The sequence below is a fragment of the Nicotiana attenuata genome, chromosome 1 (genome assembly GCF_001879085.1).
Source record: "Nicotiana attenuata strain UT chromosome 1, NIATTr2, whole genome shotgun sequence".
NCBI classification, from domain to species: domain Eukaryota; kingdom Viridiplantae; phylum Streptophyta; class Magnoliopsida; order Solanales; family Solanaceae; genus Nicotiana; species Nicotiana attenuata.
Genome location: NC_031989.1, coordinates 7,003,456 through 7,014,608, shown reverse-complemented (window position 1 = coordinate 7,014,608; position 11,153 = coordinate 7,003,456). Strand labels below are relative to the sequence as shown.

The 11,153-nt window shown below is 33.7% G+C and overlaps 1 protein-coding gene across 1 annotated transcript; it reads left to right on the top strand.

The window, feature by feature from the left end:
* LOC109231814 (uncharacterized WD repeat-containing protein alr3466-like) lies at nt 5,286-8,129 on the top strand. Its single transcript, XM_019397470.1, has 2 exons — nt 5,286-6,460; nt 6,970-8,129. Exons 1-2 carry the CDS (start codon nt 5,462-5,464, stop codon nt 7,387-7,389), a joined length of 1,419 nt encoding a protein of 472 aa, XP_019253015.1. The 5' UTR covers nt 5,286-5,461; the 3' UTR covers nt 7,390-8,129.

Genomic DNA, 11,153 nt, shown 5'->3' with positions numbered 1-11,153 from the left:
GCGTACAATAGGTACGTGACCAATGACCATTCATGCCATAATAATGACATTATTTTCTTATATCATCTCAAACCTCCTTTTAGAGGTGAGTGCGGTATATTCACAACCACTAGCACATTCGTATTCTTTGAAGAATGAATATGTATTCATAAATCAGATGTTGTCACATTCACATCATGAATGGACCATAATCATCTATATGTGCGTTACAAAATCTCATGTCAAATTGATGACAAATATTTTTCACAGAGTGAAAGATTATTTTGAGAATCCTTATTATTCTCATTATCACAATGATGGCGATTATAATTTCGTCTATTGCCACGTCCACATCCATTGATATATTCATAGTGATAATTTGTCTTCTTTCAGACTTATCACATACTGCTATCACATTCTCTTAAGGGAATGAGAATGGAGCAAATTCAATGGAACGGGTTTCTACTTTTTGTGCCCATAATCATACATGAATTTGATCATGGAAAGACATAGAAATTTTACCACTTTGGGTGGTTATAATTTCTTTCAAACTCCATTAGAGTTATAATCAAACTTTGTTGTCTTTGCTTGTATATAAAATCAAATTATAGAATTTCAAGAATTTAAAAGAGAAAAATAAAGTAAGATACTTACCTTAAATCCAGAATTTAATCATGAAGGAAGTTCATGGAACAATTGACAATCATTATGCTCAATCCCAAAGCTTCTACTTACTTGGTTAGAGTCTCGTGCTGATAACGTGTTATAAAATAATAAAAGAAGAAGAGTAGTATTGCAGAGAAAAGTAGGGAGAGAGAATTCTTATTGATATTTAGGATGAATTACAATAGAATAGAACTCTCTATTTATAGGGAGAAGGTGACTTAGCCACCAAGCAATGAACCCTAGAACCTCTCTAAATATAGATATTCACCATAAATACAATTCTATTTATAACAGGTTATCTTTTATCTGCGCTGACAATCATGCCAATGTTTTTTCAAACTAAGATCACCGCTCTAATAAAAATATGCATAATATTGTGACAATTGGAAGCTTAAGACAAAACTCCTATTAGTTTTTTCACGATGCGTATCAAATATAAATTAAAGTATTAACTGATCGAAAAGTGCTGATACGTGGTCCGCTCTTTATAAATCTGCAGGATCTCAAAGTCAATAGTTTTCCAGGATATGATAACAACTTAATACTTATTAATTAAGTGATGACTAGTGACATATTGCTTACATGATCCTTATTTTGTGAACAGATAATGCATATTGATTGTTCATAAAATTAGATAGCAAACCAATTAATGGGATGATATCAACATATCATGAGTTCTTGCGCATATAGTTTGATTGGCTTAGCTAATATAAGTCTGATTAAGTTGCAATAATCATTTGTTTTAATTAAGGCATTCAAATATATATGTATGATTCACAATATAGGATCGAATGAAACTCATCAGTAGGGGCTTGTTTCATAAGCTCCCACGTTGTATATCAGCAATTAAAGAGACAACTACTTGCATGAAATAATGAACCTAATTTCAACTAAAGGTTTGAACTTTGCATCACTTCACCAAACCTTCGAAAGTGAAAGCAAACGCCCTTTCTAACTGTTTTTGTTCTTAACGCTGCTTATTTCATCATGTTTTTGTTCATGTTTCGTTACTATATTCAAGAGTTCCTTCCAGCCAAACAACATCTAATTAATAACAAATATTTCAACGATGGAACTTGTTTGTCTCAAAAGTTATCGATATACTTTGCAAGCTTAAAAACAATCAAAAGTAGGAAAAGGGTAAATCGTAATCAAATATAATAGACCTAGAGATGAAAAATGAAGTTGTTGTTGTAGATCTAATAGTGTAAAATGATAATATGAACTCAAGAGAAAGTATTCGTTAGAGATAGAGATAGAGAGAGAGTAGGAGAAAATGAGAGAGTTGTATTGTTCTCGAATTCCCTTTTTACAATGTGAAGGTCTCCCTTATATAGTAGGAGACCTTCCTCGAAATAATCAAAAAGATACAAAAATAGGTAACGTTTTCCTAGTGAAGACACTGAGTCTTAAACGATGTCGCTTTTGTCCCCACGTCCAAGTCGTACCCTTACGTTAGCTGACGTATACTCACTGGGTGTACCCATTGGCGTAGAGACGTTGACGGTCAAATTTAACCCTATACAGAACTCTATTTATTTGTTAAGGAATTATACATAAACATTCAACCTAACATTTAAAAAGTTCGACACTTTTTCATTAAGAAAATCAAGTCAAATACAAGAAGCCAAAAGGTACAATTAATTCATCTTAATACAAAACTATATGTAAACTTCCTTTTTCTATACTCCAAAAGGTATAGTTTAACATACAAAAAACGAGGGAAAGTGTCTCCGGCTGGGACATAGCCTTTTTGTACGGGTTCAACGAACTTGTAATGCACACAAATACAAAAATATATGCGAACACTTACTAAATCGCAATATGTATTAGACTTGAACAATTTTAATAGTATAATGAGTTCAATGATAAAAATTTAAAAAATTAAACAATTAAATTTAAATTACGGATCCGCCTCATTTATCATTTGAAGCCCTCCTCATTGGATGTCTTCGTGCTTTCTAACGACACCTGGTGAACTACAAAACCCAATATATGCGTAATGCTGACATAATGAAACAAATCGGGGCCGTGGGCTGTACGCTACGTGGCAAGATGAGTATGATCAGTGTGATAGGAGCACTTTACGTGGCGGCTTGAATTTGATGGTTCGTTTTCATTCGGCAGACACGGCCCAGGCCATTTCAACAATTCGTTTCATTCACCTATGTAGGTGGGCTATTCCGAGTGGTCATCTAACAGTTATGGGAACTGAGCGCCGTTCCCTTCCATTTCAAAGTTGGAAACTTTTCCCGTTTGCTGCTGTAACTCGGGAACTGTACGTTTCTTGCATCCAATTTTTGTGCTCATTTTTTAGGTGCATGTGAAATTCCTTATTGATAAAAATTTAACGTGAACTTTACGTTAATATTTTACGAAACACTTTTATCACATAGGAGGTATTTCACTTTGAATATCTGCCCGTTGATACAATTTGTTTTTAAACAAATTCCTTTTACGTCCGTCCAAAAGAATTGACATATTTCTATATTTTTCGGACGAACAGTTCGAAACCCGATGCATAATAGGCCCGTCCCTCTTCCTCTATCTACTTGAATACCAGGGTTTTGTCTACACTAATGTTCGAAACCATGATATTTGCCTAATCCTCACAGCATGCACAACACTCTTACTAAAGCCTTGGACCAGCGTATACCATATGTAAAAACTAGATGATTTCACATTTCGTACTTTTACTTGTTGATTTGTACATGTTAGGGCTATTCCTACACCCCCCCCACCCACCCCACCCACCCTACCCCCCCACCCCACCCCTAAAGCTTTTTTTTAAAGAAAAAATAGAGTTTTTTTCAAGTTTTTGGGTGAAAAAAGGTTATTTTAGAACAGTTGCCTAAAAAGGCTTCTTGAAGAAACTTTAAGGAACAAATTGTAAACAAAATTTCACTTTTGTCAAATTCCGCACGACCAACCGTTTTCTAAGACTATTATGGAAAACACGTTTACAAATTACAAACAAGCACTTCTCTCTGTGCTTCAGTTTAATTAGCAGTCTATTGTCAAGCAAGCGTGTACATATATTTAGAACGTAAAGTAAACTATATGAAAAAAAGAAAGATTAAGAACAATTAAAACAATTAATTGCGCAATAGATGCAAGTTCCTGGACCTGTACCGGTTCAATTTTTATTGCCTTACCTTGACAGTGCCCACGTTTTGCTTAACAATTATATATTTCATGCATCTTAAGATTTTCACACTAGCAATATTAAAGCTTTACAAATCGTAAATCCTTTCTTTAGAGGCGGCCTGGCAACTAGGATATTTTAAATACGACAAAAGTATTGGTAACGACACAAACGCGAGTTCAACAATATTGTAGTCAATAGAATATATTTCTTCTGCTCCAATTAACTATATTACTTGTTTTCATGTGAGGCATTTCAAAAAGTTTGAGATTATCTTATTTCCGTACAACTTTCATGAATTCAAAGTCATCAAACTCTCCTATTACTTCAACGTTTTAATTCACTGTCATTAATATAGTACATAATTATAAATTACTTTCAAATTTTAAATTATTTTTGAATCAAATATTCTCATATAAAATAAAAATAGCTAGATATGTCCATTTGAGTTTAGATACAGATCACAGTCTTTAATTATGCATAACTAAACGGCTATTAACTTCATCTTAATAAATGAGAACTAAACAAATTAATACACATAACCTAATATTAGGCCACAATTCTTTTGACAATGTCAAAGTCAAATACCTGCATTCCCATTTCCCCCATATAGAAAAAACATGCCGAAAATAACTTGGTCGTTTTACTTTTAAAATTCAACGTTTAAACCCTTATCCTCCACGTTGCTCTTCTAGAATTCAACGTTTCCTTAACAAGTAACCCCATCTCGTTTAAACTAAACCATCAAAGAGGCAAAAAACCACCTGATTGAGATTCTTTACAAATTTATGTTATATACACGGATAACTTAGTAGTCTCTCCGATTCAATTTATGTGAACTTATTTTCTTTTTAGTCCGTACCAAAAAGAATGATCTCTTTCTCTATTGGAAACAATTTACTTTTATGTAATAATTTATAGCCACACAAAATATATGTGCCTCATTTTACACTACGACTTTAAAAGTCTTCTTTTTTTCTTAAACTCCATATTCAGTCAAATGATTCACATAAATAGAAATAGAGGGAGTAATTTTTTCACATTATCAGTGAAAATAAACTTATAATGATTGGTTATTTACTAGCTTTTTAGTTTATCAATCAGTGCTAAATAATACATGCAATTACCTTTTGAATAATTTTTACGAGAAATATATATTTTTATTCGCTCACAAAAATAATAGCCAACAATATATATTTTTTGTATATGATATATATGCACAAAAAAAAATTCTTCTTTTATATAGTTTAAAGATATTTTTTTTCCTCAGTATATGGACTTTAGTGGTTTGTTTACCGGTTCATCTAGTTTCCCGTTGCCTACAATGTACATGTAAAAAGTATCTTTCGGCTTCTTCGTAAACCTCACGTATCATACTTCCACGTGTCTCTCTACCATTCCCCCTACTACCTATACAACCCCCCCCCCTACCCTAAACCAACCACCCAACCCCACAGCTTTATATATCTCATCAACCCCCTTCATTATTAGCATACGATCTTCTCATCTTTCCATTATTCTTCCTCACTATTCACAAAAGCTTTACATTTATAATTCGACCGTACAAACCAAACTATATTCACTCCTAAAATTTTCAACTTTCACAAACATACATACCAATTATCTTATACATCTTCATTTTCCTTCTTTAAATTTTCTCTTGTTCTAAAAATGGCAAGAAAAAAGAATAGTATGGGAGAGATGTTGCTAGAGAAAGAAAGCTTTAGACGAACAAAATTCGGAACCCTTTTGTATTCCGAACCAGTTAGTGACCCTGAAGAAAGCAATACCAATTCAGGTCGCAGTAGTAATGCTTCTTCTGCTCCAAGTCCACCTAGAACGTCGTCGTTTTACACCACAACTACTACTACAACAAACTCCCCTAATTATTTTATGTCTCCTTGGAATCAATCAGCTTCGCCTTATGTTAAATCTCCATGGATTCACCAGCCATTACTTGATTCCTCAGAGGAATCATCAGAAAACAGCGATTGTAAAAATGGTTTAATTGGATCGCTCGTACGAGAAGAAGGACACATATATTCATTAGCTGCATCTGGAGATTTGTTATACACGGGTTCAGATAGCAAAAATATTAGAGTATGGAAAAACTTGAAGGAATATTCTGGGTTCAAGTCTCACAGCGGATTAGTAAAAACAATTGTTGTTTACGGAGATAAAATATTTACCGGCCATCAGGATGGTAAAATTCGGGTTTGGAAATTTTTGGGTAAAAAAAGAAAAGCTTATAAACGAGTTGGTAGTTTACCTACCATTAAAGATTATATAAAGAGTTCAATTAATCCCAAAGCATATGTTGAAGTCAGAAGAAATCGGAATGTTCCTTGGATTAGGCATTTCGATGCTGTTTCTTGTATGAGTTTGGATAAAGAAAGAGGGTTGCTTTATTCTGGATCTTGGGATAAAACACTGAAAGTTTGGAGATTATCGGATTCGAAATGTTTGGAATCTATTACTGCTCATTACGATGCGATTAATTCTGTGGTCGTTGGATTTGATGGATTGGTTTTTACTGGCTCAGCAGATGGAACGGTTAAAGCTTGGAGAAGAGAATTGGTCGGTAATAGTGCAAAACATGTTCTTGTTGAAACACTGCTGAAACAAGACAATGCTGTGACTTCACTGGCCGTAAACACCATGGCAGCCACGGTAAGAGCACACTTTTAATTATTATTATTATAGTATTTTTCTTATCCAAACACGTACTCCCTCTAATTAAAAAAGATTGACATTATTTCCTTATTAGTCTGTTATAAATAGATTGGTACCTTTCAATATTTTCTTAATAAGAAGTATTTATAGCCACACAAATGCTAAGTCACGTCTAGATCATCACATAAATGTTATGGCTTATTTAAGACTACATATCTTAAAAGACTTTTTCTTTTTAATTAAAGTTTGTGCCTATTCAAAGTAAGAGAATACTTTTGAAACGGATGGAGTAGTAATTTATCAATATGTGGTGGTATAAAATTTAGTGTTGGATTTTAAACTTCAGACGCGTAACAACTTTCAAACTTCAGACCGGTGGTCTAATTTTAAAAAGCTGACCATCTTTCTACTATATCATATTGAATTGTGTGATCAAACTAATCTTAAAATTTAAGTTGTTAAACAGAATACATTTTTAATTATTTTATTATATTATGTCTCAATAGGTATACGCTGGCTCATCCGACGGACTAGTAAATTTCTGGGAGCGACAAAAGCATTTCTTAGAGTACGGAGGTGCGTTGCGGGGTCATAAATTAGCAGTATTATGCGTGGCCGTTGCTGGTAATCTGGTATTGAGTGGATCAGCTGACAAGAGTATATGCGTATGGAGGAGAGAAGAAGGTGGTGGTGTCCATAGTTGTTTAACAGTATTGACAGGGCACAATGGCCCAGTGAAGTGCTTAACCGTTGAAGATTATTCAAATGACGACGACGACAATGACAATAACGATGATAGCGAAGATGAAGCTGTGGTGAAGAACAATAGTGACCAATGTTGGACAGTGTATAGTGGGAGTTTGGACAACTCTGTAAAGGTTTGGAGATTATCCGAGCAGGGATTCAATGCCTATGAGGATATGTGAAAATTGCTAGTGCTCGTACCGCCCTTTCAGGATAGTGTAATTAAGGCTGCATACATCTTACCTTCTTCAGATCCTACTTGTGAGAAATTACTGGGTTTGTTATTGTTGTTGTTGCTAGTGCTAGTATCATCCTTTAGTATCGGTTCAATTTTCACTGTTTTCTTTTTTTACAAATATTACTACTAGTAGAAAAGGATTCACGTGAAACCGTGGATGGTGTGTGGTGTTCACGCGCCGCCGAGTAGGAGGCTAAGAAGCGGTTGTGGATTGCCGTGTGGGGTTGGAGATTACTGATATTTAGGACTTGGCCGTTAAGGAAAAAGACAATGGAAAAGGACCGACATCTTGGGAAAAGCAAGCAGCTTCACACAATTATGATGGAGAAAACCGGTTTTTTGTGCCGTTAAAAACCGGCCAAACGGCGGTCCTCTTCGTGGGGGACCAGCGAGCAGAAACTTAATAATGAAGGAACATTATTAAAGAACCAGTCACGTCTAACATTGCTCAAATAATACAAAACATACTGAAGTTGTACTCTAGTACATATCAGCAAAATGTCTTCATTTCATTGTTTCCATTTGCTTGTAAGTTTCCTAAATGATTGTCTTGTAAATTTTAGTTGGGAAGTACTAACAAAGTGATTGAAAGTTCTGCTCCTTTAAATCAATTGTAATAGATTATGTTAATGTTTAAGATTTTTGTTTGATTTTCCTTTTCTGTAATGAACAAAATTTAAACTCCATACATGTAACCTAAATTTTGGTAAAGGTATATTAATAGGAAGAGCAGAGCCAATAAAGGAGTGATTAGTGAAAGTATGAAAGATTACAGACAAACAAAGTTATAGAGCAATTAACTAATAGAGATGAATTCAGCTTTTCATTTCTTCAGCATCTTGGTGTTAATTACTCCCTCCGTTTTAATTTAGATGGCATATTTCGCTTATCGAGAATCAAACTACACGAGTTTGACCAGTATTTTAAAATATATTTTGTTATCATATTGACATAAGAAAAACTGTAACTTATAATAATACTTTTCGTGTAGTTTTTGTATATCTAAATTTCAATTTTAAAATACGAAATTGAACTAATTAAATTTAGTTTTAAAGTTTAGCCAAATTAATTTTCGATAATCGAAATGTGTCCTCTAAATTGATACCTGGGGACTACTACGTAAAAGTTTCTGTTTCCACATCCTGCAGTTGAGAAGTATAGTCATGGACCAAATTGTAGAGTTGGCCGAACCTAGATTACACTTATTAGCTTATAAATTTAAGAAGTGGTAGACAGAAAAAGTAAAGGAATAGTTAAAGATAAAGTAGGTAGCAATTTTGCTGAAAAGAATAAGTCCAAAGTTCTACATTTCTTGTTCTCTAGAGTAATTTAGTTTAATATGGCCTAGGAGAATATTAATGATTAATTATGCTACCTCAGAAAGTGGATCACTTTAGTAGTTTAAAAACGATGGAGTAAAATATTCCCTTGAAAATAAAATTCCACTTGTTTTTCAGAATTTCTAAAATATATTTTTTGAGAAAACGTGATCAATTTTTAATTTAGTTGGTTAATAAGAAATACAAAGTGATAAATATTTCACATTAAAGAGTTAAAAGAAAAGAAGAAAGGAGGGATGCGAATTTTTTCTATTAGCTTTAATTAGCCGGTGAAAACTGAAAAGGGTCGTTGGGCATCATTAAAGGCTCTGGTTGGAATGAACACTTTTACTTCGTTAGTGGATCGAATTCGAAAATGAATCGATAAATTGGAATGGTGAATGATTTGAAAATAAAAAGTTGCACAACCAATTGATAAACTTTTCAAGAAAAAGATGAAGTAGTACTAGTAAAATATTGAGAAATTTTCATAAACACTATCTTTTAGTGGTAATTAGCTATCTATAGATGCCATTTGCTATATTACGGATTGTAGATATATTTTCTGCTGTTATTAGATGTATTTAATAACAGTTGTTGTATTCGAGTGTATTTGACTGTATTCATGGCGTGAAACATGGGATTACAGCTGGACAGGTTATTGTATTCGACTGTATTCACGGCGTGAAATAGGGGATTACACTGTTTTTAAACGGAAAGTGAATCAATTAACATAATAGACTCCTAATATAACTCAACAAACTCAATTATAACACACAATTGTTGTATTTCCAGTTATAAAAAAGATTCTCAACCGAAAAATACCCCAAAAATATAGCAATCTTCAGAAAAATTATATAATACATCTGAATACATAAATTTTATTAATTAAAAAAAATATATGAATACATTCATGGCATATAGTGAGACAGTGAATACAATGAAATACATAGAATACATCGGGATACATTGAAATACAATGAAAAAAAAGATAGTGAATACAATGAAATACAGCGAGATACATTGAATTACAATGAAAAAAAGACAATGAATACAACAAAATACATGAAAATACAACGTGATACGTTGAAAATATATTGAAATATATTAATAGAAAATCAAGTTGCTCAGCCCCAAACTCCATCGTCTTTGTTCAAGAACAAATCCTAATTTTCGACGAAACTATCGTCGAGCAAAAACCCTGAATCTCATTGTTCCCACGCATCCTGTACAGTAGCCGAGCAAAAATCATGGCAAGACGTAGCATATCATTTTCGAGTCTATGCCGTCAACAACTCCTCGCTTCTCAATTGAATTGGGATGAAGTAAAAATGGATAGTATGAGATAGGGGAAGTTCTCTGTGGAGAGAACAAAGAGAGGTTTTGGTGCAGAGAGAGGGGAGGGGGGAGGGGGAGGGGGGGGGGGAGATTAGATAGAGTAGACGATAAGGTTTTGCACAAAATTAATGGGAAAAGTCAGAGAAGTCTTTGTGGTATACCAGGCAAAATCATCGTTTGTGACTAATGGTAGGTGATGTGGGTGAGAGGAATTTTGAGATTGAGCATCGTGTTTTCAGGGAATGGGGGAAGAGAATGGCATGTATCAAAGTAGAGAGAGAAAGAAAATAGTGTAACTGAATAGCGTATTTAGTGGCTTAGGGGTAGGAGGTAACCAAATTAGATATTTTGTTATAAACATTAAAAGGTATCTATAGAATATAATTTTTTCAAATGATATTTATTTAAAATAAATGAGGTGTTAACCTTTGTTATACGAGATAAAAATCTCATACTAGAACGAGTCCAATACTTTTGCATAAATTGTTCAGTCTGATTTGTCGGGCCACGGTTGGGAATAAATTGGCCCCAAAGTCAATAGCAGAAAGTCGTAACGCACACCTAATTAAGCCCTCAGCAACCTTATTTAATATATGCAAATTGAAATTGTTTATCTTGTGTTTCTGAATTATTGGAATTCTCCCTCCCTTTTGTTGACATATATTATCCCATATCTATTATGTAAAGATTTTCGAGCTGATTTGTAGCGATCTTGAAAGTTGTTATAACTTAAATGTCTAGATTCTTTTACATGCTATCAAAGCAAACATGCTAAAATCGTTATTATAAATAATAAGTTGTTTATAATAAGTTCCCAAATATGTTCGACGACTTCAGTTGATAAAGAATGTAATCTTCTCAATCCAAATCTTCTGGTCACAAATCTTTGTGCTACGAAAGAAAATTGTTAAGGTGATAGAAGCAACATGCAAAAGTTTTCTATGGACAGGCACAACTGATATATTGAGAAGAACAGTACTAGCACGGGAGAAAGTATGTTGGCCAAGGACAACAGGAGGATTTAATGTACTGCATCTGGAGACCTTGAACA

Excerpts from the sequence above, each read along its gene's own strand:
- LOC109231814 (XM_019397470.1), top strand. The coding sequence starts at position 5,462 with ATGGCAAGAAAAAAGAATAGTATGGGAGAGATGTTGCTAGAGAAAGAA. Across the intron at positions 6,461-6,969 it reads TAAACACCATGGCAGCCACG|GTATACGCTGGCTCATCCGA; the intron begins GTAAGAGCACAC and ends ATGTCTCAATAG.